The sequence below is a fragment of the Sorghum bicolor genome, chromosome 5, assembly GCF_000003195.3.
Source record: "Sorghum bicolor cultivar BTx623 chromosome 5, Sorghum_bicolor_NCBIv3, whole genome shotgun sequence".
Taxonomy (NCBI): domain Eukaryota; kingdom Viridiplantae; phylum Streptophyta; class Magnoliopsida; order Poales; family Poaceae; genus Sorghum; species Sorghum bicolor.
In genome coordinates this window covers 916,902-942,674 of record NC_012874.2, presented here as the reverse complement: position 1 = coordinate 942,674, position 25,773 = coordinate 916,902, and the positions used below count along the sequence as shown (strand labels likewise).

The following is a 25,773-nucleotide window of genomic DNA, read 5'->3' as shown; positions in this document are numbered from 1 at the left end:
TTCTGAAACAGAAGCTAGAAAAAATGTGTCAACAACTCAACATGAATCATCAAATCAATGTCGTTTTCATAGTGCAAGCAACTGGTCTTAGCATCCCTAGAATTGAGCAGAAATGGCACATAAGACACTTCTTGGCCGTCCACGTCCAGAATTAAAGTGAACACAAGAATCTAAATAATAAGAGCCAGTTTGGCAGAGCTCCCAACCCACTCCCTCCTGCTCCAGCTCCTGCTCCCAGCGCCATGTGGTGGAGCTCCCTCGACAGCTCCCGCTCCCAACCCGCCAGAGAAGAGGAGAGCAAGTTGTGCCGGTGCATGGAGAAGGACAGCAGGCTCGGTCTCGGCAAGATTGGCGGCCTCGGTCTTGGTGACGGCGGGCCAGATCTCGGTGGTCTCAGCAATGGAGAGGAGCTGCCCAGCGGAGAAGGGTGCAGCAAAGGCCGGGGAGGATGCGGCGAAGCGGAGAGGGGGCGCGGGGGGAGGTGGAGAGGCGCAACGAAGGCGAGGAGGAAGAGAAGACCGGCGAGGAAGGCAGAGCGGGGCGGGGCAGAGTGGTGGAGATTGGAATTTTTCAGCTTCCCATCCACAGTGCAAAATAGAAGCAGGGAGAGCTCTTCTCGGGCAGAGCTGCAAGTGGATAGGACTAAGATGTAACTTCCTTCAGAAGTTTAATCAAATTATTTAATTGTTTGGTGCTTCCCTAGAGGTGGAGAGTGAAATTTGCAGTGGGCAGTGGCACAACCATCTATCAAGATGGCATGCCTTGACAGGGTTAGCCTAGTGTTAGCCTAGTTACCATTTACTTTACTGTAATTGTGTTTTACTTTACCTAATAGGTTCCTTGGCAGCCAAGCTGAACATGGTGCCTTGTGAACCAAGTTGCTGTTAGACAGTTTTGCTTTAGGTAGTTAGAAGTTGTCAGGGACATGTTGGGGTGCTGTCTGCTCTCTAGGCTATATATGCAGCAGCCCTCTCTCCCTTGTATCCATGTGAGTTCTTGTTGCATTTCAATACAATCCAAGCGGCCTCTGGCCAAGCTGCCCGCAGGCAGTTCAGATTCAGACTTGCAATTAGTTCATGCCAACATGCCTGGGCTTTTTCTCAAACACGCAGGAGAGCTGCTATCTAGAAGAAGAGGGGAAAAGAGCCCAAATACACAGTACACAACCACACCCCTGCAATTCTTAAGCGAAATTCACACTTTTTTCTGTAAACAATCGACATATAAATGACCTAGATACCAGGAGATAATGCTGTCAAAGAGAGATGGCCCAAAGCTGAGCCTGCTCTTTGCTGCGGCGCTGTTGAAAACGCGGCAATTAGTATGCTTCCAAAGAGTTCAAGCCCAGAATAATGAGAGAATTGACTCGTTGTAGGCTGTAGCTGGACGTTGGCTGCTTCATTGGTACTGTAATGCATATTCCACAGAAGGACACAATGCTTGCAGGCCATATCATTGCAGGAGACAATAAGAATTGTCTAGCAAACGCGCAAGCTAGTAAGTATGTGACCAATTGTCTCCCCATCTTGGTCACAGTGAGGACAATGCACTAGATGTGGCATCCACGTTTTGCAAGACAATATGCGGTCCAACAGCGCTTGTGCACTACAATCCACATAAAGATCAGCAGCAGCCTGAGCTCAAACCCTGGTACCGTAGGCATATGTGCCATCTCCTATACCACGGTAAGGAGGCCCCTGAGCTGTCACAAAGCTGCACTGGTGGAGAGTCCTGCCTGGCCTGAACCAATTTTTTTCTAGGAAGAAAAGAAAAAAAAGGGAGAAATGGAGAAGTAGAAAGGACTGAACAGGCCCAGGCCCCCATACCCCCGAACCCCCTGATTGCTTGATGCCCTCCTTTATTGCTCTCACAGAGCTCTCATTCACTTTCCTCATCTCTTTCTCTCTGCCGGCCAGACACTCCTCCCTGTCACTGCACTGCCACCCACCACCTTCAGATCAACTGCTGCTGCAGCAGCCCAGATACAAAGTACTTAGCATTTCACCATTAAGTCTATTAAATCCATCCCCACATGAGTTTTATCTATTGCAGTTTCTCAAACTCACCAACCCTTTTCTTTTCTCACTGAAACCAGGAAATGCCAATAACTTCTAAATGGGCAGGACTTCCCATTCAGGTGACTCATAACCTCCAGGGCCTCTTCGAGGTGGCAGTGGTTTCTGAATTGCCACTAACTTGATCAAGGCAATGCTCAAGAAGGCCATCAAAACAATGCACAGTAGCTCAAGCCATGGTTAATCAATGCTGGGTGTCTGATATAAAAGGAGCACTGACTATTCCTGTCCTAAAAGAGTATCTATATATTCAGGAGTTGGTTGATGTTCTAACCCTGCATCAATGTTTTCAAGACGGCTGGTCGTGTCTGGACACCGGGGGACCGTCCAGGACGATTCGTCGTCCAGGACGATTAATCGACCCTGGACGAGTCCCCTGGACGTCCTGGTCGTCCCCTACACATATGGGGACTGATATATACCACATATATTATGTAGCTATATACAATACACATTATACCAAATATATATACATGTTCTAGGCTCTAGAGTCTAGATAGGTCAGCTGGCCACTTACCTGGCTGCTGGTGCTGGACGGGAGGAGAGGAGAGGAATGAATGTGTTGTGCTGAAATGAGTGAGGGGTAGACAACATAAACCCTAATGGGCTTGGGCCAAAATATAAGGCAGCTAGCTAGGCCCAAACTCTGAGATGCAGCCCATCTACTGACTGGACCATCTCCTGACTGGACGCCAGACAACCTGGACGGACGATTAATCGCGATTGGACGACGACTAATCGGACGACCAGTTTCCTGGTCGTTCTGGCCAAGTCGGAGGCCCTGGTCGAGTACCTCCAACCGTCCAGGACGATTAGTCGCGATTAATCGGACGTCTTGAAAACACCGCCCTGCATCCAGTAGTAAGGAACCAGCATCGCTGGACGCTTACAAATTCAGGAACATACAGCAGTAAATCTGCACATAGTGTCTTTTTCCTTGGAAGGATTCACTTTGCACCATGGAAGAGGATTTGGAAAACTTGAGGCCCCCTATGGTGCAAATTTTTCATTTGGATTGAGGTGAACAACAGATGCTGGATAGCTGACCGCCTTGCCAAGCATGGTCTTCCTCACCCTGCTGCCTGCCCCCTTTGTGATCAAGTTGAAGAATGTATCCAACACCTCCTTGTTTCCTGTGTTTGTGCCCGGCAGGTACGGAGTCAAATCTTTCAGGAGCTGGGGCTAGTTCGTGGTATCAGGCAATCAAGAACTTACCAAAGGAAATCAGGAAAGGACTAAACTCACTCGTCATTCTAGTGGCATGGGAAACATCGAAATGATTGTATTTTTAGTGAAGCAAGGCCAAATCAGGTCAATCTTACAGACAGTTGCTTTATGCATGTGTCTTCTGTAAGACATAATCTGTTGCTGATCTCTCTCTCTGTCTCTGCATCAGGAGCAGGCACTCGGTCAGCTCCTTGTTGCTGTTGAGTGTTAGGCAATAGGCCATCTCTAGCTACATCAGCCATGTCTTGGTAGTGGGCTGATCTAAGCCAATGTACTAGTAGTACTAGAAGTATATGGTGCTGTACTCAGCCATATTCTTATGTACCTTATAGTTGGTACAAGAGTTTATGAATACCACACCCAAGGCAACACAAAACTTCAGTTCAGCTCAAGCAACTTCCAGAGCAGCAAAGCTGCTGCTCGGCTGTGTGTGCCCAGGAACCAACATCTTCAAGTGCTCAACCAGCGCGAAATCTCAAGAGCTTTTGGTCAGGGTGCATAATGTGGCCTGCATATTTTAGTCCCAGGGTCACGAGTCACCTTTTTTTGTTGTCTGGGGCAGTTTCTTCCTTTCAGTTTGATCTTGTGTGTTCTGTGTAGTGAGTTTTTTGGTGGCAGAGTTTCTCTTCCATCACTGTGGTTTGATTTTTCCTTCTTATTAATGAAATAAATAGACAGCTCTCATGTGTTCAAGAAACAAAAAGTGCTAAGTGTTAGGATCGATAGTGGTATATGCAGCTGCTTGTTGCTGCTGCTGCACTTCACATTGAATAAGATGATGGAGGCTGGTTTTTGGGCTGCTGTGAGCTGCAGCTTGCTGGTGCCTTTACCTCTTATATATAACTGAAAAGGGAGTACAGAAATCAACCCTAGTAGCTATCTTACAACCTAAGAAAAGACCTTGACTTGACTCAAACTTGCAGCCTAAAACTTGACTGACTTACAACCTAAGGTAGAGACTGTTAGAGTATAACTGTATTAAGCCCATGAGGCCCATGTATGCCTTCCTATATTGCTACCCTTCTAGGGTTAGCCCAACTAATGAAAATCAGAAACTTTAGCAGAGACCTTGACTTACTAACAAAAGACTAACAGCAGCATGGATTATACTAACACTAAACAATAATCAATATAACATTACAGAAATATAGGCCATGTTCTGCAGCACTACTTTAGCAGTATTTTCGAACGAACAGGGTTTTCCTCTCACAACAAATCAGCATAAGCCAAATTTCAGCGAAACGACAAGAGTTGCAACAATGATTAGCAATATTAACTTCAGTAACATTAACTCAAAAATAAACAATTGGATAACACTTACATCTGACTCCCTGAAGATGCTTGAACAAAGAACTCCTAGTAAATAATTGAATGGTGCAAACTCAAAGGCCCGTCGGGCATAAGATGTATGATCAATTTCCTGGGACCACTAAGGGTAATAAGAGGTACAGTACTTGTCTAATAACATTGTAAAAGTGTAATGCAGAATATCATCATTACCAAGTTGGTGTTACTTTCTGGAAGAGACAGAACTAGGCAAAGGAAAACTGCCCAAGCCAGTATAAGTGCTCCTGATTCTACCATTGAAAATTCAGGAAATTTTGATATTTCAACATCCATCTCCAGAATATCACCAACAGAAAATGCAGAACACCCTCCACTGAGACAAAAATAAAATATCAGATTACACTGAAAGGCTATGAATATGTCATGTACTCCAGTGCACAAACATGCCACCAGATTCAGAAAGTAGATGATACCTCAGAGGAACTTCATCATGAATCATCCAGAGGAGATTCTCAAAGTCCAAAGTTTCAATAAGGATGAGAAGTAGCTGAGCTTTAGCATAATGAAATGAATTCTTCGCCTCAACTGATACAACAAATTTCCCGATATCATAAGAACCACATAGAATGTCCTAAAAGAACAACACTCACGAAATCAAATTTTTTATATCAAGTGAAAAGAGGTAGAAATTTAACTTCAAGTCCAAGAAAAAACACTAACCTTAAAAATTGAACACAAAGTTATCCACAGTCTACCATTACATCTTGAGAAGTTACCATAGAAAGCAAGAAACAATATGTCAAGAATCAAGTTAACTTCAATCAAAGTTTCCTCCAGACTAGAGACTGTAAATTCTGCTTCCTGCAAAATAAAGTCACATCATCTAAGTTCTAACACCTGAGAAATTTGCCAGAAAATATAAGAAGGATGCCAAGGGGGATAATGCATTTGTGTGTAGTACATCATGCCCTTGCAGGAGGGTTTAATGCATATAAAGTTTGACAAGGACATTATGGCCTTATAACCACAAAACAGCTTCAAAACTGGAAGGTGCACTGCAAATCTACAAGCACGATAAGTTCAAAAGCTTACCTGAGTGCAAAACCATGCACAAATATGTCAGTATGCACTTGCTGAGTTAATATAACTGTTAATTTCTATTCTAAGACAGAAATATGCAGCTCTCCTGTGTGTTCAGTAAAATGTAACTGCTAAATGGGAAAAACACAATCTAAGTGGATATATATTGCAATGGCACAAAGGGCAAACACACACCAAAACCACCCATCATTTCAGCATCACAAGTACCCCTAATAACACCAACATATAAGAGACACTTGAAGTTGAACATTTCTTAATTATACTAGTAATGCACAGCTCTTTAAAAAGTCTCCAGAGTGTAAGGGGCCTGAACAGCCCCAAATTCTAGATGCCAACTTTTCAAAATTTTCTAGCCCAATCTAGCCAGATTGGCATTAGGTAATGTTAGGCTTAAAACATGCACCCATGGTTTTCAAGGCATCGCTTAGGTGTCCAGGCGATAAAAAATTGCAGGCGTCCCCATCGCCACAAACAAAAACCAGCAGAATAAGAGAGGAGGGGAGGGAGAACAAAGAGGAAGAGCTAAAGGAGGACCAGCAGAATTCAGTGAAGGCCAAACTCCTATCTCTGCCCCCATCCCCATCAGCTCCCATGGCCATGGCAGCTTTCCTCACCCAGCCAACTGCAACATCAGAGATGTGAGAGGGGCAGGCAACAACAGGCCAGCAGCTCTCGATCTGCATAGAGTGGAGAGAGATCTGGAAGGGGGTGTTTTGCCAGCATGGGAGAAGGGGAGGGTAAGAGGCGGGGAGGATCGGAGGAGAGGTGTCACAGCGGCAGCAATAGATGTGAACAGGAGGGGGGAGGAGAGAGAGACGAGAGGGAGAGATAGAGGTGGCGCCTGATGGAAGGGGTTTCAGGAGGATGATGGCAGCTCTAGGTCATGCTTAGGAAGGTTACATGGGCTGCTTGGTGGTCTCTTGGGATGGCCTTTCTTAGTTTCTTCCCTTTTCTTCTTATCTTTTTTATTTTCCTTTTATCACCTTCTCCACACTGCATCTCTGAAGTTCTTCATATTCATATGGCGCCTCCTTGCTCGCCTTATGATCACCTAGGCGATACCTAGGCAACTCAAAAGGGTGGCTCACCACGTTCTGTCTTACCGCCTTAATAACCATGCATACACCCACCCTTCCAGTAAAAAACACAAGGCACCTTTCATTTAATTTAAAAAGATAAAAAGCTAATGTTTGAACATTTTTCCAACAATTAGTAAATTTATAAGAATATTTACTGTATAAATATTATGTAACTAGAATCACATTTGAAAATGAACACTATAATTGTACCACAGCTATAAAGTATAAATGATATTCCATGAGAAAACAATGGTCAAAATCAAACCTTCAAGATCTAGTCAACACAAAATACGTCCTCTATCTTTGAACAGACAAAGTCTTACAGAGTTCAAAATCCAAAGCACAATCAGATGACCAGAAGCGACAAAGATATTTTATTCCAAACAGACCAAATAAGATATATCCCTCAGGTATGAAGCTCCAACGAACAAATTCATGAAGAAATCAAGAGCAAAGCAAGAATCAATACAAAATCATACTTGCCCCAGTTACAAATTGGCATTTCAGACATCAACACTGTCTCCAGAACAAAACTCGGACTACATTTTTTGTTGTAATATATCAAAAGCATAATCCTGTGAAACAATTATGAACACAAATCTACTCATATCATTTTCAAACATATATTAGCTATCAGTATTGCCAGTAAAAACATATGAAAGTAAAGACTGCTAAGCATAGTAAATAAGGAGTAACTAAGAACTTGAGGCGTATAAGGTGCAAAAGAAAAATGCATGCAATGTTACTTGCTGAGTTGCTGCACTAAATTAGCACTAGTTTCATAAACCAACCGCTTTTACAGAAGATGCAGCTGAAAAACAATCTTCAATGATGGATATCAGTTTCCTTTCTATCTCTTCACTAATCAATAGTGAAGCCTCATCTCGAATGGGATCAGTTGAATCAGACCCATCACCTGTGTGTGTCGGCAACAAAAGCATGAGATTTGCAGTTTTAACACAGAAAGTTAGCAAATAATATGTTTTGTTTACAAAAAGCATGCATATGTTACCGATCCATAATTTTCTCTCTTTTTTATTCAGAGTTATTTTTGAAATGATTAATGATAAGTTCTAGAAAGGGGAGACACCAAAAATATGCCAGACAGATTGAAATAATTCAGCAATATCCTTAGAGGTGAAGGATGACAAATAAATATTGGGTTATTTACATATATGCCACAAGTGACAGGTTTAGAGATATGCCACCACAAAGTTTCTTATTCGGGTCATGACACTCAGTGTTCATTCTTGGAAAATATGATAATCCTTCATCATCCATAAATGTTTCCTCAGCCCTATCCCTGCCCAGGATTAAAGTACGATAATGCCAAAGGAGCTGACTCGCTGAGATAGCCCTCATGGCAGGCCATGTTGTTCAAAGCATCAGCAGCCACCTCAAAAAATTCCTACACCGCAGTTGTGCATGCACTGCCCCCTAACTACCCCACAAGTGACCCTCTTCCTGCACCAACCATTGCCGGCATGAGGCAAAGCAAGATAGGTACGCTCACCAACCTCAGGTCAGTGGCCATCCTCCCCATTGCTAACATCCATGACCTCTATGCACTCCCTGCCAGTAAGAAGCAGCAGAAATAGAGGAAGAATAAGCATGGTCCTGATACTCTAAGCAGCAGCAGCAGCAGCAAGCATGCAAAACAGACATGTCAGGAAGGATGGGCTCAACTCTTATAATGGTAGCCCAAAAGAAGCAACTGTAGAACAGTACATATCCAGATGACCCCAAAGTTTTAATTGTGTATCAGTTATATGTTGTCAAATCCAATCCCCAACTACAATGTTTAACCATAATTCATGGCCAGCATAAACTGGTTCTGAAATTTTTTAAACAAGGTCAAAATAATATGCATATAACAATCACACAAAATAGAATCATCAGCATTACATAAAGAACTATAAGGGTAAAAGGGTTAATTCAGTGGAAAATTTATATTAACATATATCTGGAAACAAACATTACATCTTGATTTCCCCTGCATGTTCAAGGAAAAAACGATTGCATCTTGATACGAAATTCATGCAGATTACTCACTTAGTATGTGATATTAAGTTACTATTGACTTTAATGGTCTCTAATAAAAGAGTTTATGCTTTGTAAGTGCATGCTTATCGGCCTGTATTTGCATGTAAAAAAAGTTTCATGGAAGCAGTCTTACTATAACAAAGTTTTTCCATAAATCATAAAGGAATGGGGTATTATCAATGTGACATGAGAATAAAAACAGTAGAGAATCAACAAGTGAAAATGGAATTTTGCACTGGTCGACATTGTAATGTAGCCCAATAACACTACAAGCTTACTTGCATGAACAAAGATTCTTCTGATGCACTTCAGTAAACACTGACGCTCAAGGTAATATTGTACAGATACCTTCAAGGAAAAAACAATGTTACTCTAAAAGGGCATGAAGAGCAATAACAGAACTGTTATACTATAGCAAAACTTAAGTAGTATGTATCCACAAGCTAGCAACACTGATATTCTCATCAACACCAAAAGTTTAACCTAGAGAATGGATAACATGCAGCTAAAAATGCCAATGTAATTCATGGCATTCATTCTTAGCTAGAGAAGTTAATAGATAAAAATAGCATTACAGATAAATGTTACTAAACTTTAAAAACAAATCACTGCTTCAACCATAAATTTACTTGAGGCAAAAGTTCTTTTTATGGATATTAGAGGTGCTAATATTAGAGATTGCAGACCCCAGTAACTAGATGGTCTTAACTTCGTCATTAGAATAACCACTGTTCAAACATCTGGGGTGTAGCAGAGTTCCCAGCGGCAATGTACTAATGTTTTAACTATAGATAGATGATTGCAATGTAACTTTGGAATAAGTGCTATTCCAATGTCAAACAGAACTAGCAATCTGTGTAGTGAGGGAAGAAACCAAGACTTGAAACCATGGATGAAAAAAACACAAAAAAAAAGTGCTTGCTTAGGCAGCTAGGCCACTCAGGAGAGGCACAGTGATGCGAGGACACCTAAAATGTGCATTAGGCACAGTGCCTTTGGCAAAGTGCCCATCTTTCATGCTTAGGCACATGGAAACAAGCACCCACTTTGAGCTGCTCTTCTTTTGATCTGTTTTGTGCTTGTGTTATGTGTAGTGAAGGAGTGATAGGGATTGTGCGGCAGCAAAAACTGTGGTTAAGATTATGTGAAGCTTGCCTTCATTATTTTCTCACCTTTTTGTCATTGCAAGTTGGTGTGCATTTATAAGCAGAGAGCAGGTGCTGGTTGATGGTCTGACTCTCTTTCTTACATATGTGTTTTTCCTTTCTTATTTTCCCACTCAGCCCAACATAAATCAAGCAAAGCAATGCAAATTAGTTAACTAAAAAGCTGCAGAAATTATAAAAAACAGACTAATAAAGGGAAAACAAGAGGGGGTGGGGTGACGCCATGGCAGGGGTTGTCGTGTCACAAGGTTCCCGGTCATGGGGTCGAGGAATGGGTACGGTGGTGCACGGATTGACACTTTATAAGCTCCCGGAACGATGGGGAGTATACCTCTTCGCGATGATGGTTTGATACATGGAACGTGAACCGACTATTTTCAGAATGGTAGCTTGGGAAGATCTGTTTGCTATCATCACATATAAGGTTCGCAATCACAAGTTACAGAGTTAAATAGAGTGGGGAGAAAAGAAGGTATGAAGAAAGTTATAGGCTACTGGGCTGTCATTTTAAGGCCCACTTGGCCCAATATGACTTCCCCTAAAGCTTCTAAATCCCCACACAGGACAGCTAGCAAACGCCGCCACCTCTCATTCCTCTTGTTCCTTTCTCTGCTCTTGCCGTCATAGAGCCGCCACTGCCTGAAATTCCTCACCGGCAGACATCAGCTCACACCTGGGACTAGCAAAATCTGTCGCCCTCGCCCTTCTCTTCTCTCTGGTGCTCTCTGCATGGGAATCAGATGCATGTGCTACTGCTACCTCAGTGCCTACGAGTCTGCAAGGAGGCGGCCCTCGTCTTCATCGTCTACGACGCTTCTCCCATGTTCTCAAACACTTGCAATGTGCACTGGCTGGCACCAGAAGCGATATGAGCTCCACTCTTCCTCCTCGCCTTGCCCGTGGTCCATGCTCCCCTAGTGCCACCTATGCTCTACAGGCCGCGCCTGGAGCACGACCTAAGCAGTGTCTTATGCCATCTGCAAGCCACATTCCGGGATAAGGAACCCAGGAACAAGGATTGCAGCATTGACTTTCATTCCCAGTGACAGGTTTAGGCCAATGTAATTATACATGTGCAATCAAATAATTCATGTATTTTTTATGTCATTATTAGTTAACTACAACAACATGGGCCCAAGACTGGCAACAAACAAGTTAATAACTATGCTTATATCTCATACTAGGGTAAACATTGTCGTTTACAGTTGTGCCTGGTGTTTCTCACATGCGCTTTTATAGCCATGTCTAAGGTGAACAAACAAACTTGTGCCTCAAGTATGCCTTTTTCTTTTTGTTGCAAATTTCTTAAAACAACATGAAGGGTAGAGTGCAATTGCATGGCATCAAAGGACAGGTACACTACAGCATTGACATTGCAGTTTCTACAATCAACAGAGCAGTAGATAGGTAGAGCATCTTTTCAAGAAAAAATATTTATATATATATTGCAGAATTATACCAGGTGAAGAAACTCCTCAGCATCAGCATCACAGATTGTTGGAGAGATTTCTGAAGATCTCTTGACCAGAATGTATGATTGCACCTCATCCAGGTTCTGTGGGGAACTCAAATTTAGCAACACAACAAAACTTTTTGTTTGGAAAAAAAGCAAGATACATAGTATATGGATAGTACACAAGAAAGATCAAAATTTGCATCAAATAGCAGAAAATATGGGTATTTATCAAAATAACGATCATGCTAATACCATTCAATTTCTCCAAGCTTTATTGGACAAACACTAAGGAAAAAATGTGTACACCAAATGCTAAGAATCATATTGTCACAAATATTTTGTACTGTCAAACAAATGATAGTAAACAATTTAAGAGAATCATGAAGCTGACTATATATATGACAGGAACCAAGATCAAATTAAGATAAGACAAACAATATTGTCTGCGCACTGCATGTCGAGCCACAATAATGTCTGCGCACTGCATGTCGAGGCTGAGGCAGAATAGCCATATCCTTAAGTACGGCAGGGCAAAGACGGACTAACAAAAGGATCTTTCATAGTATGTCAATTGGTGGTCAGTGCTAATGGAAAATGAGACAACTATGTCAAATTGGATGGCCAAAGGGCCTTCCGATTTAGCATTAAGATTTCCTGCAAGAATTTAGGGGGAAAACCATCCAGGAAAAAGTCATTCTAATGGAGATCTGGGAAAATTCATATCTACCAAGAGGGGTGTTAATACTTCTCATTCTAGTAGAAATCATATACTGGTGCCTTGGTGGCCCTTCCAATATTAATGCAATAATGCTAGACATGGCTAACTTTAGAGCTGAAAACTTTTGCTAAGACCATTTTAAATTAATGATGGCATCTGATGTATGATTATAACTACAAATTTCTGCAGGCCAATATTTGATATTTCAAAGGGTGTCCCTCAAAGAAACCGTATGCCATATTTGACACATCTACAATACTAAAATTGCAAGTTCGAGGTAAAGGAAACAAAAACAACCTTGGTCACTACTCATCATTCAAGCAATTCTACAGAACCGCAAGCCCTTTACACTAATCTACTTATGGGCCTACACAGTTTAGCTACTAAATGCAATTCAGAGCTAAACATCTGGGCATTTCAGGAACTCAAAGAAAGAGCCATCACCAGAATCTACAAATTACTATGTCCATCCGATAAGTGAGACAGGGGGGAGCAAAATTACCAGGCACTTGCTTGCACGAAGCGCGGCCTCCTTGAACTCCGTCTTGACAGTGAGGCGATGCTCCCCGACGACAACCTCGCCAGCGTCCAGTGCGCTCCTCGACGCGACGTTCGGCTTCTCGAACATGGAGACCGACCCTCGGAGCCACGCGTGGTGGCTTTTGATCCGCTTAGACTGCAGCGAAGGAAGGCAACTGTTACGGCCGATGAATCTGCGAGACGAGGCTGTGAGGCGGAATAGGGAGTAACGGGACTTACGAAGGCATCCGGGACGGAGGGGCCAGCAGTGGCTCGGTCGAGGTCGTCGGAGAGGGCGACGAAGGAGTCCCACCATAGCGATGCGGACACGGTCTTGCTGGTGCCGGCGGCGGCGGCGGCGGCGGCGACGGGAATGGAAGTGGATGTAGCAGCCCCGCCGCTCGCCATGGGCGGTGGGGGCTTAAGAAACCCTAGTTGCGGCGAGGAGGCGGGAGAATGAATCCGGTGAGCAGCAGCTGAACGAGGGTTTTTGGAAAGGAGAGACCAATAGAGGGTTTTCAGGCCCTCTTTGGAACGGAAGCAGAAGCAGTTCAAACTAGGGTTGGATGGGAGATCGGACGGACAGGAGCATTCCAGGTGACGTGGACGCGCAGGAGCATTCGAGGTGATGTGGACACTGCTGTTGGCCGAGAAGAGCCTGGCGAATATAGGGAGTCAGCCACCGGCGGGGCCTCGCCGCGGGGTTGCGCGATGGAGCCAGAGACCGTGGAGGCGGAGTCGCGGCGCCGAGGTGGCCGGGATAGAGGGAGATGGATTGGCGGCGGGAGGCGGAGGTGGTGCAAGGCCGCAGTGCCCCACTACTAGGGGAAGGTAGGCAGACACAGATGGGGCACGGTAGCAGTGGCTAGCCGCGGAGGTGGTGCGAGGTTGCGTCCTCTTTTCTGCTTTCTTTTTTATTATTGAGTAATTCTTAAACTTGTGTCGTCTTGTCATCTCGATCCCTAGACTTTTAAAACACTCAACTATTATCTAAACAACGTTCAGATCTCATTATCCATCCATACTAGTCTCAATCTGCTAATAGCCTCCTCCTCACAGACCCCATTGTGCCACTACCTAAGCTTCCTCGCCGTTCTCGCGCCCACCCTTGTGCCTCTAGCTCGTGCTCGTCACGCTACTCCATGGCTCCATCATGATATCCTCCGGAAACCACCCTGGACCTCGTCGACCCTGTTCTTTACACTATCGAGTATCGAGTGCATCGCTACCGCCACGCTTGTCTTCCCCGTCTTTGGTCGTGGACCCCTTTGCCAGTGCGTCCGACCATGTCAAACTTGGGCTGGAGTTCATGGTGCGCGTGACCCTCATCCAGAGATGCAGCTAGATGATCGTCGGCGAAAGTGACGGAGACGACTAGGATGGCCCCGACTAGGCGAGATGGAATGGTTGCAGGTGACATAATCATATGTTATAGAACTGGCAATCGGATTATGCACTTGGATTCCCGTCGTGTCATCTTGTACTCTTTGTCTCGATTGTGGTCACAATCGGATTCTGCATTTGGAGTCTTGGACTCCTAGCATGGTTCAGTTTGACTGGTGAGTTTAGTTAGCTCTATCCTCAATTTGTAATTCATTGAGAAAATTTTGATTGAAATTGATAGTTTTAAGTATGTTATATGTTGAGGCCATAGAGAGGAGGAAGTGAATGTGGTGCTGGAGGCGAATGTACGCAGCATCCACCTCCCTGAGTCCCCTGGTGGTGTGGTGGTGTTTGACCTGGCCACCAAAGATGTTCAACAGCGGCTGCTTGACACGGATGGGAATGAGGACAGAGGCACGTAGAGAAGCGTAGAAATTTGAGTACCAAACACGTCAAAATCATTTTGAGTTTGGATTTGGATGGATGGAAAACATAAGTGGTTGAGGCAGGGCGGCACCAGCAGGGTCCGTCCAATATTAAAAACAAAACATTTATTTAACAAATCGTAGAGAAGCAACACAGCAAGGTTGTGAGCGTTGGTGCCTGCCAGGAGACTCTTTGTCACGCCGATCATTCAGCTGGGACTCTCATGGAGTGATGATGCGTGCAGTGCAGTATATATAGCTAGCAACGCAGGCAAATGTTACGTTCAAAGTTTCTTCCCAATCAATCAATCAATCAATCGCCCACTCCATTCATCAAATGGCGCTGCTGCTGCTGATGATGACGGCAGTGCTGCTGCTTCAGCAGCAGGCACTGGCCACCGGCGGCGGCGACCCTAGCTTCGATGAACTCCGGTACAGGCGGCATCGCGGGTTCCGGCACCGCAACGCGCCGCCGCAGACTCCCACTGCGCCGGCGCAGCCCGTGCACCCGCCTCCTCCACCACCGACGACGAGGCACTGCAACGACACGCTCGCCCCCGAAGAGTCTCTCACGGCGAGCGGCGATGTCTGCGTGCCGGTGCCAGCGCCGTCTCCGCCGGTGCCGCCTCCCCGCCGAGGCCTGCGGTGCCCGCCGTGCACCTGCCCGAGGCCACCGCAGCCGCCACGCCCGTTCCCGGGCTGGCCGGTGCCACGGCCACTGCCGGTGCCGGTGCCGGTTCCGGTTCCGGGCAGCAAAGCCGGCGGCGATGCCGGCTACGACTGCGTGACGCCTCTGGCGCCGCTGACGACGTGCGGGGAATTCATCACGGGTAACGACACCGAGACGCCTGCTCCCACCGGCGCGTGCTGCTCCGCGCTCGCGGCGTTCCTGCGCGCGTCCAGCGCCCCGGCGGCGGCCGGAGGAGGGGACCACATGCTGCGCTGCCTGTGCCCGGTCATCCTCGGCGACGTGAACAAGGTGTTGCCTAAACCCGTTGATCCCGTCCGCATGATGTACCTCCCCATCGCCTGCGGCGTCGTCCTCCCGCCGCAGGTGCTCTACGTCTGCTTCAGTAAGTGATCCTCTCCTCTGCTCTCGAGTTCTTCATCTGATCTGATCTGAGTATCTGATGCGGTGCATGGATTGCTGCTGCAGCTGGGCGTCCTTCCCCCACAAACTTCCCACAGAGCTCGGGGACGGGGAGTGACCCATCCCCATAGACCAATCGAAGCAGAGGTCATCACCAACTTCAGTGATTATTTCTTGATAGTTTGTAATAAGAATGCTTCTCACTCAAATCTTATTACTCCACATACATTGCGCTATTGCAGGTTAGTGACAGCAAACCATGTCAGGATCTTGCAAGGTCAAGTATCTATTTATATATAGGAGTACAAAAGTGACTCCCTAGCTGAAGTGATCATGGATAGACAAAGACAATATGTTTGAGTTTAGTATCATTGATGAATCGATTACAAATTCTAATTATGGCCTTGTTGTAACTGAACATCTGTTAAGTTTCTAGTATCATATGCTAATTCAGATATCCATTTGCTTGATTTGCATTTGTGATTCTATTACTCACTCGAAACATTTGGAACTAGCTAGTATCTCTTCAGAGCTCTGAACTATATGTAGGGTAGTCAGTAACTGTTCACCCATTTTTTTTCAGCTTGTTGTTCTGAACTTTTGAATTGCGATGACACTGCAAGGTTCCAAGTGCCTCGTATTTATATTTTCCTTGCCTTATTCTATCACTCAAACATTTGGAACTATCCCTTAGAATCATGCAGGGATTTCCTTTTTAGCTCAAGACTGAGAGCTTGTACTGCAGTCAGCAGCGCCTCAATTTTTTTTTCTCGTTTCAACTTCGTGTTCAGAACTTGTAATTTTAGACTGAAAAAAGAGTATTCTGCTATGTGCACTGGAACGTGGTGGGACATACAGATGCAATGAGCCAGTGAGGACGTGAGATAGTCTGAAACTGTGTTTGAAACAACATTTTTCAAGAGCAGATAGTTATTGATTAGTCTCTAGCTCCATGCTGCCAAACACGTCTAGCTCACTAACTCCGCTCCGCAAAAAAGGTGCAGCTAGAGGCTAGCTCTATGTTTTTCATAAAGTACGTCAAGGGATACTCTAGTTTTTGAAATTTGGTACTCCCACATAGAGCCACATAGAGTTATGAGATAATTCCTTACCTTACCACTCATTAATCACGGATTAATTCTCATAAATGCTTCCCCTCCCAACGCTGCAACCTCATTTCTTCCTGTGCGCGTCGCCCCTTTTAATTATTTATATTTTAATTATGACCTTTATTAATACTCTATCATTTGATTTCTATTTTAGTCAAAAAATATCAAGAGTAATTTCGATCAAGGGCATAATACGCCATTTGCATAGAAACAACCCATTCCTAAAGCTAAAGCAAAACTACATGCCAAAGAGTACCTTCTGCACCACACTGCAGTTCTATTCTACAGCTACTAGTTTGCACAATACTAACGTTAGTAGTTGCCTATACCGAGTCGTTGTCCAGCGATCGCCAAGGTACACCGGTAGGTTTGCCCCCTGTGTTACAAACAAAGCTAGCTATACATTGCTAACTTTACCTTAGCCATCATAAAAGTAAAAGTAATTCTAGTAAACTACTTATGTACATGAAAGGCCACGTATTCTAAGATAGGAGGAGCTTCAGCTCTCGGTTTTCACTCCAGCTCAGATTCTGATACCTCTTCCTCTGCCAGTTCAAAGGCATCCACATCCGCAAAGTATGCTTTTTGCTTCTTCACAAATTCTTCTGGCAACTTGGGTGCAAGGGGCCGCTTCTGTTCCCAAAATGATAAGCAATCAGAAAGTTAAAACTGTTGTATAAAACTGCAGCCTTCAAAACATTTGTATCATCATATTGTTATATGGTGTTTCGCACAAATGTTTCAGAATAGATGCACTTAAGCAAAGAAGGATAGCAGAACATTGGCAGATCACAGACTTTATTGCGGGCACAGCTCTATTGGTTAAATTAAATACAAACCCATGAATCCATGATAAAGTTTGGAAAAAAATCATGAGTTTGTGATGGTACTCTCATTGTGCAGACCCCTAAAGAGAGCAACGAAACAAGCCCTGGTAACAGAGAACTTGGCAGGATCATTATGAGGAGATGCAATCAGATTGCGGTCATGCTTACCTTTTTAGCTTCATGGCAAGGAGCTGACGAAGAGATGGGCCGAGTATCCTTTTTCCTGAAGACAAGTGAATTTAATGGTTCAGTAAATGAAATGCACTCGGACTGTAACTATTAGATGTCAATGAAATAAGATAACTAAAAGGACTCAGACTGTAACTATTAGATGTCAACGAAATAAGATGAACCAAAAGGATCCCTGAAGTCATGAATTCTGAATATCCTATGCTTGCAAGTTTTGACACTATATGATGTATGGTGTGCTTCTTCTAACAGAAATGTGAAAGACCTCACAACACAATCTCTTCTGATCTATATCACTATATGTCAGTTTACAACAAACGTTTAAGATATTGTATTACAGCAATTCCATCATCTGAAAATAACAAGGATGGAAAGATTTCATCTCAGTGTGGGACATCCAGATTCCAGAGCCTAAACTCTTTGTTACCAGCAAGTGCCTTGGAACTGAGCATTGCACTACATAAATGGTCATTGACATTACGCAACGTGCATACACGACACAGCACTACGTCAAGAGTGTCAGACGGTGATCCTAATGTCCTGCCCTTTTCAAGTAACAACTTATTAATTCTCTCAGGTGAGTGGGAGAATGTGCATTATGCAAAATCATATACACTTAGAGGTTAAGTTATGACTCTGCCCTTTCAAATATGAACTGATTTGACTGCCCCAAACAACTACGAATGCACGTCTTTGAAATTTAACTGCAGCTATCTGGTTTTCACACTAGGCAAAAACAGGGGTAATTAGTCCAAGGTACAAGAGAGGTCTCTAACACCCACAAAAAGACCTGCCACTACACTAACCATGTCCAAATCGCAAACAATTACATAGCAAAGCCAGGGTGACGCTAAAATGGGGCTTAATTGAACACATCACGATTATCTCACCTGCTGTTCCTCGTAGATTTCCCAAGAGGGGGGCAACTGGCTGCAGCACCGACGGGTTCCTTGCCCTTGTTAGTGTTGGTGGGGTTGCTCCGTAACTCAGCCTCAACCTCGGTAGTCCTGCGCCTCGCGTAAACCGTGCAGATGGTCGGCGATTCGAACACGCTCCCTTCCTCGTCGAGTGCTGCAAAGCAAGAGCAGCATTAGAAATCCCGGTACACAATGATGACCGAAGATGCCACCACCACACCCAGCTGTGGCGAATCGAGCGCAGATGCATGTGAGATGCAGATTCTCTAACCGGCGGCGAAGGACGGTTTGGGCGCGGGCGTGACCGTGGCGGCAGACGACGGCTCGGGGGCGGGCGTGACCGTGGCGGCGGAGGACGGCTCGGGCGCTGGCGTGACCGAGGCGGTGGAGGGAGGCCTGGGCGCGGGCGTGACCGCGGCGGAGGAGGACGGTTGGGGCGCGGGCGTGACAGGGGCGGAGGAGGACGGCGGCTCGGGCGCGGGCGTGGGCGACGCGGAGGCGGACGTCTTGAGCGCGGGTGTGACCGAGGCGGAGGAGGAGGAGACAGCGGAGGCGTCGGAGGGCGACGCGGGGACGGGCCGGCGTGCAGTCCTTGTAGGCTTGATCGGGGTCGGGGTCTCGGGGCGGAGGAGGAGGAGGTTGGTGACGTCGCCGAGCGGCGCCGCCTTCCGCTGCCGCTTGGTGGCGCCTGGCTTCGGGCTCGTCGGCGCCGCCGGGGCCGGCGACGGCGTCGCGGCGGCGCTGGTGGAGCGCCTCATCGGGATCTCGCCCCGCGTGGCGGGGAATGGGAGTTGGGGGTGGGTTTGGGTGTGCTGCGGTGGATTTGGAGGAGAAGACGGCGGTGAGGATTGGTTGAGGACGAGCGGAAACGGGAAGTGAAGCGACGGAACGTGTGCGATGCGAGGCGGAGCAGCGAGAGTTCCCGAAGGTGAAGGTGAAGGCGAAGGGGATCGCACTTGCTCTGCAGGGAGGGACAGGAAGATTGGAGAAGAAGGATGCCGTGTCCTGTTGGACTGAAATGGGCTGGTGACCCTCACGCTTTTTTTGGGCTTATTTTATTAGGCCCGGTTGTTTGTTCCACCGACTAGAATTTTCATCCATAGAAAACAGCCCACAATCTAGGCCCTGTTTAGGCCTTGTTTAGTTCACCCCGAAAACCAAAAAGTTTTCAATATTTCCTGTCACATCAAATCTTTCGACACATACATAAAACATTAAATATAGACGAAAATAAAAACTAATTGCACAGTTTACCTGTAAATCACGAGACGAATCTTTTGATCCTAATTAGTCTATAATTGAACAATATTTGTCACAAACAAACGAAAGTGCTACAGTAGCGAAATCTAAAATTTTTTTCGCATCTGAACAAGACCTTAGAGCATCTCCAACAACTTGGTAAAATTCACTTGTCAAATCTTGAGTTATAGCAAGTTGCTAATTTGTTTAGCAAAAGAAAAAAGGATGTGTCTCCAATAAGTTGCTATTCTCACTTGGTAAAAATAGAGGATGACATATGGGACCCGCTCACTTGGTAAAAGAATATGTGTCTCCAACAAGTTGCGCTCGGGATAGCAACTTGGGATAGCAACTTGACAAATCTCGGCAGTACTGGATAGCAACTTGGGAAATTTAGCAAGTTGAGATAAGGAGTTGTTGGAGGAGGATTTTTATGCTTTTAGCAAATTTGGTAGGATAGCATGTTGAAATACCAAGTTGTTGGAGATGCTCTTAGTTCTGAAATATGAAAAGTTTTCGATACTGTAGCACTTTCGTTTGTTTGTGACAAACATTATCCAATCATGGACTAACTAGGATCAAAAGATTCGTCTCGTGATTTACAGCTAAACTGTGTAATTAGTTTTTATTTTCGTCTATATTTAATGTTTCATGCATGTGCCATAAGATTCGATGTGATGGGGAATCTTGAAAACTTTTTGGTTTTGAGGGTGAACTAAACAAGGCCTTAGTTTCCCACCAAAAAAAATTTCATCTATCTCATCGAATCTTTGGACACATGCATGTAACATAAAATATAAATAAAAAATAAACTAATTACACAGTTTGGTTGAGAATCGCGAGACGAATCTTTTAAGCCTAGTTAGTCCATGATTAGCCTTAAGTGCTAACAGTAACCCATATGTGCTAATGACATATTAATTATGCTTAATAGATTTGTCTTGCAGTTTCCAGATGAGCTATGTAATTTGTTTTTTATTAGTTTCTAAAAACCCCTCCCGACATCCTTCCGACACATCCGATGTGACACCCAAAAAAATTTCATCTCCAATTTAAACAGTGCATTGGGCTTAAATGGAGTTAGTTAATGTGTTGGGATTATCAGGTGAGGACACTCTATAGGAGCATCTCCACGAGTTTTTAAAACAACTCTCTATTTTAATTTTTCTTAGTAGAAAGGGAAAAAAAATTGCTCATATAGTATTGTAAAAGAGCTGCATAAAAAATAAATCGCAAGTTTTAAGCAGTCGAGAGGAACACCATAGCCGCTTCTCATAGGACGTTTTTCTCATGAGACTGGAGTAAATTAGACACATAATAACAAATTAAGAAAAATAAAAGGTACCAGTTATAGGTAAGAAAATAGTAAAAGACAAAGAAAAATATTAAAACAGATTTTGCTTGGTTAGAAATAAAGTTGAGCATGCAGCCCGCGGGCCAAAGGCACGGCCCAAAGCACGGTCATTTGGCCCGGCCCGAGCACGGCACGGCCCGATCCTAACTGGGCCCGGGCCGGCCCGAAGCACGTTGCGTGCCGTGCTTGGGCCGACCCCTCGGCCCGCTGCACGGCACGGCACGGCACGCTTTTAACAGCAGGCACGGTGTCGGCACGGTATAATGAAATTTGTGAAACTTGAAGTATCAGGTTCTATGACTTGTGAAACTTGTGACTTTTGACAAGTAAAATATGATCTGAGAGTATATTGTGTTATGTGAATTGTGAAGTATTAATGTATGTGACTTGAATGTAATGTATTTATGCTTTGTTAAATTCTGTATTAAATTTGGTGTTTTTCATATATTGGGCCATGGGCCGGCCCGAAGCACTATTGGGCCTCGTGCCTTTCGGGCCGGCCCGGCACGAAAATCGGCCCATGGGCCGTGCCTGGGCCGTCAGGCAGGCACGATGGGCTGTGCAGGCACGGCCCGGTGGCACGCGGGCCATACGGGCCCGTGCCCTTTCGGGCCGTGCCTAGCACGGGCCCGTGCCGGGCCGTGCCGGGCCGGCCCGTTGCTCATCTCTAGTTAGAAATAGTTCAGAGTTCCCATGCAAAATTATGTAGAAAGATAACGTAGAAAATTATTATAATTTTCATTTTATTTCAAGGCCTTCTTAATTTTACTAGTAGTATGCCCGTGCTAACGCCACGGTAAAACAAAAGATAGTATTTTGTAATTCACTCAAATGATTTATTCGAGTTAGCACAATGAACTTACTAACTTTTCACGGTGATATACGCATGCATGCATGGATCGGTCAGGCTGTGTGTGCAATGAACAAGGAAAGGGCACGCCGCCGCGGGCCTTTCTGTTTCTCCCGTGCATGCAGAGATTTAAAAATATAATTATTTCTTTTTTGTTTTTCTATAGTAATTAATTAATTTTAAAAATCTAAAAAATTAATGGCTCAGATTTATTTGAAGTATTACCTTCTAGTAGTAGGAGGTAAAAAGTGTACCATAGCCTTGCCATACCCCACGATTGCCTATAATCACTATGCCAGCAGTCTGTCGGTATATGGAGTATTTTATACTAGCGGGAGCATTGCTTCCGTTTGCGTCTTCAGGCATAATCCACATTTCGGAACAAGGGTCCGACAAATTCTCCTCCTGCTTGTCCCCAGCGTGAAAAGACGCGTTTACCCTTGGAACAGCCTCGTATTCTCTTCTTCATATATACCTCTTCTTGCGTTAAATAGCTCCTGTCCTTCCTTCGTCTTGTGTTAACAGGTTGTTTCATGCGAAGGACACAACGTGTCAATGGCTTGTGTGTATGTGTTCCACGACGACCTTCTTGTCAGGGGCGTCAATGCGTCATGGAGCGCGAGACCTACCCGCGCACTGGCGGCGTCCATGGCCATGGAGGAGACCTCCTTCGAGTTCTCGTTCTCGGGAGCGCGCAGCTGGAGCTCAAGCAGTTCTTCATCATCATCAATTCAGTACTCGCCATAAAACTGCCAGATTGGGGCAATGCCCTGGCCTGCATCTCATGGTTCCTCCTAGAATTGGCGATGTGCCTTCTCGTTCTCCCGTTCAACGGATGCTATGCCTTGGCCATCCTCGCCGTGCTGTTCCTGATCGTTGTTGTTGCCCTCCTTCAGCAAAAGTTTTCAGCATTCAGTAAAGAAGTATGTCTTGCCCTCCTTCACCACAGATGCTGCTGGCGATGCACAGGGAGACATCAGCGATCAAGAGAATGATTACTTGAACCATTTATTCGACATATCAAATGCCATTGCCACTTGTGGTGGCCTGGCAACAGGGATCTTGGGATACTACTCCTACATGGTAGGGCCAGTTACCGCAGCTGCCTTCTTCTTCTTCTCCACTGTACTTCTGGGGCTCTATCTGATGATGGTGATAGCGATGAGAGCTGTGTCTCCACCCCATGCCGCCTGCCTCGCCATCGTGCTCAAGGCCCTCCTACTGCTCACTGTCATCACCGCCTCTGTCTCATTTGTTCTCCACTCAGTGACCATGTAGACTCCAGTCCACAATCACAGGGAGACACTCGCCATGCTCTGACAAGGTGTCTCCAATCGGTGATCCCTGGTAATCTAAATACTTGTTAATTTACTTGCTTCTATGTAGTTGATGAATATCGTGTGTGATGCTCCTATTTGTGCACTTTTTTATAGTACAATGTAATTTTGTTGGTTCACAGACAGCAGTATACTTGCGAATACAAACCTTCATTTCTGTCAGCAGAACTGTTCAGTGAGTGCGGTAGCCTCGAATAAATATTTATTACTGAACATGATATACTATGGTTAAACCTCATGGCACTAATTATCAGTGATCAATGGCAATGATGGAAACTTAAGGAGCAGAAGAATAACGAATACGCAGATCTAATCGCACTATAACAATGCAGTACTGGCGGCGTTGAAGGTGGCCGTGTCATATATGTTGTATCGTACAATTTCAAAATATATAGATGCACTTATTTTTCTTGAAACATAAAATAGATGCACTTATGGAAAATAAGATGAAAATGAAACTTTAACAGAGCAGCTGCAGACCTTATTTTAGGCATACCCTCCGTCAAGGATGGAACTTTTTGGCATGCTTTTCTTTTGTCCCAACTTTTCTATGCACCTACTCCCCCCATTCTAAATTATAAATTAGTCTACCTTTTTCAGATACGTAACTTTTATTACGTATCTAGACATAATGTATATATCTAGGTGCATGTGCATAGAAAAGTAATAAAAACCAGAGCGATTTTATAATTTAGAAGGGAGGGAGTGACCAATATCGCATCTAGGTGGTCAATGAAACATTGCAGCATGCACACTGGATGAGCCAGGTTACAGCACAATTATGAGGCCTGATTTACATAAATTTCCAACAATGAACTAGGGATCCATTCACAGAATTAGGAGCGGGGATATTCTTGTTCAAAGTTAGCTGTAATTATGTGATGGGAACTGCTCCAATACTCCTTGTCTAAAAAATTACACATATCTCAAAGCAAACAATATCTATTTATTAATCATTTTCGTAATTAATTCTAACCTGGGCCCAAATGGGCTCGGCCCATCCATGCCGGGCCCTGTGCCCAACCTGAGAAACCCAAAAGAGAGTCGTGATCATGATCTCCGCCTGGTACGGTTCACTTCCTGTGGCGCCTGTTTTTCCTTCGCGCCGCCACCGCGACCGCATCTGCTCATCGCCCGGCCCCCGCATCCGTACGCCTCGATCTCCATCTGCCCCCGCTGCCGCCACTGTATCCATGCTCGCCCCCTTTGCCTAGCTCATCGGGAAAGAGGGCAGGTCGACAATGACTACTGCCTTCTGTTGGAGTAGTAAAGCCAACTTATTAATTCGATGCATCGTTAAAGAATTTCAGCTGTTGTGATCTAGTAGAAAACACAATGAATCCAATACTGGGAAAATTTCATGTTTGATATTGTCCATGACCACAAGAATGAAGAAGCCAATGTATATAGAAAACTTAGGTAAAAAAATGGTTGCCTGTTGTGTTGGAACGCCATTCAATTTGAGGAACCCAATGTATATAGAAAACTGGGCCTTGTTTAGTTCCTCGTTCAAAAATTTTTCATCCATCACATCGAATATTTGGAGATATACATGGAGCATTAAATGTATACGAAAATAAAAACTAATTGCATAGTTTGGTTGTAAATCGCGAGACGAATCTTATAAAGCCTAATTAGCTCACAATTAGTCATAACTACACCCACATGTGCTAAAGATGAAGTAACTAGATTTAAAAGATTCATCTCGCGATTTACAAAAAAATTGTGCAATTAATTTTTGTTTTTATTTATATTTAGTGCTTCATGCACGTGCCGTAAGATTTGATGTGACAGGACATTTTGAAAAGCTTTTTTTTTTGTTTTTGGGTGAACTAAACAAAGCCTTAGATAAAAAAAACTATAGGGAGATGCTGGCTCATCTGGGTTGCCTGAGTTGGCGTCCACCATGCGACCATGACCCTCGTAGGAGGAGGGGTTGGCGTCCACCATTCTTAAATGGCGTCCACTCGATCTTAATACCTGGGTTTCTGGGCTCGTGGGGAAGCACGACAGCGCTAGGGCGACAGTTCGGTCACCTAAAAACCAAAAAGTTTTCAAGATTTTCTATCATATCGAATATAGATACATAAAATATTAAATATATATGAAAATAAAAATTAATTACACAGTTTAACTGTAAATCGCGAGACGAATCTTTTAATCCTAGTTAGTCTATGATTGGAGAATATTTACTATAAACAAACGAAAATGCTACAGTAGCGAAATTTAAAATCTTTTTGCATATAAACAAGCCGGCAAGCAGGGATTCGGCCGCGGCGTGGCCGGGAGACAAGCAGATGCAGAGCCGCGACCTCGCGAGAAAAAACTGCCGCCGAAGCAGAGAATCAGGGAAGGGACTGCACCTGGGTTTCTGGGCTGGGC

The 25,773-nt window shown here is 44.7% G+C and overlaps 3 protein-coding genes across 3 annotated transcripts in view; 1 reads left to right on the top strand and 2 right to left on the bottom strand.

Moving 5' to 3' along the window:
- Positions 1-13,183, bottom strand: part of LOC8067606 — a 41,685-nt gene extending 28,502 nt beyond the window's left edge. The window contains exons 1-9 of the mRNA XM_002448847.2: positions 12,912-13,183; positions 12,655-12,828; positions 11,438-11,533; positions 9,091-9,160; positions 7,561-7,685; positions 5,310-5,450; positions 5,063-5,220; positions 4,803-4,962; positions 4,624-4,722 (exon numbers count right to left, since the gene is read on the bottom strand). Coding sequence (XP_002448892.2) covers positions 4,624-4,722; positions 4,803-4,962; positions 5,063-5,220; positions 5,310-5,450; positions 7,561-7,685; positions 9,091-9,160; positions 11,438-11,533; positions 12,655-12,828; positions 12,912-13,079 — 1,191 coding nt within the window. The 5' untranslated portion in view covers positions 13,080-13,183. The remainder of the gene's footprint in view (positions 1-4,623; positions 4,723-4,802; positions 4,963-5,062; positions 5,221-5,309; positions 5,451-7,560; positions 7,686-9,090; positions 9,161-11,437; positions 11,534-12,654; positions 12,829-12,911) is intronic.
- Positions 14,599-16,041, top strand: LOC8067602 (formin-like protein 3). Its single transcript, XM_002450085.2, has 3 exons — positions 14,599-15,552; positions 15,636-15,716; positions 15,812-16,041. The coding sequence occupies exons 1-2, from the start codon at positions 14,817-14,819 to the stop codon at positions 15,698-15,700; spliced, it is 801 nt and encodes a 266-aa protein (XP_002450130.1). The 5' UTR covers positions 14,599-14,816; the 3' UTR covers positions 15,701-15,716; positions 15,812-16,041.
- LOC8079997 (predicted GPI-anchored protein 58) lies at positions 16,853-19,624 on the bottom strand. The gene is made up of 4 exons (XM_002448842.2): positions 18,883-19,624; positions 18,585-18,765; positions 17,674-17,728; positions 16,853-17,311 (listed from the first exon to the last, which is right to left on the bottom strand). The coding sequence occupies exons 1-4, from the start codon at positions 19,367-19,369 to the stop codon at positions 17,192-17,194; spliced, it is 843 nt and encodes a 280-aa protein (XP_002448887.1). The 5' UTR covers positions 19,370-19,624; the 3' UTR covers positions 16,853-17,191.

What these genes read in the sequence shown, in the direction of transcription:
- LOC8079997 (XM_002448842.2), bottom strand. Translation starts at nt 19,369, where the DNA reads ATGAGGCGCTCCACCAGCGCCGCCGCGACGCCGTCGCCGGCCCCGGCG. An exon ending in AAATCTACGAGGAACAGCAG is followed by an intron (nt 17,729 to 18,584) that starts GTGAGATAATCG and finishes ACTTGTCTTCAG; the next exon opens with GAAAAAGGATACTCGGCCCA. An exon ending in CTTGCCATGAAGCTAAAAAG is followed by an intron (nt 17,312 to 17,673) that starts GTAAGCATGACC and finishes TTTTGGGAACAG; the next exon opens with AAGCGGCCCCTTGCACCCAA.
- LOC8067602 (XM_002450085.2), top strand. Translation starts at nt 14,817, where the DNA reads ATGGCGCTGCTGCTGCTGATGATGACGGCAGTGCTGCTGCTTCAGCAG. An exon ending in GGTGCTCTACGTCTGCTTCA is followed by an intron (nt 15,553 to 15,635) that starts GTAAGTGATCCT and finishes TTGCTGCTGCAG; the next exon opens with CTGGGCGTCCTTCCCCCACA.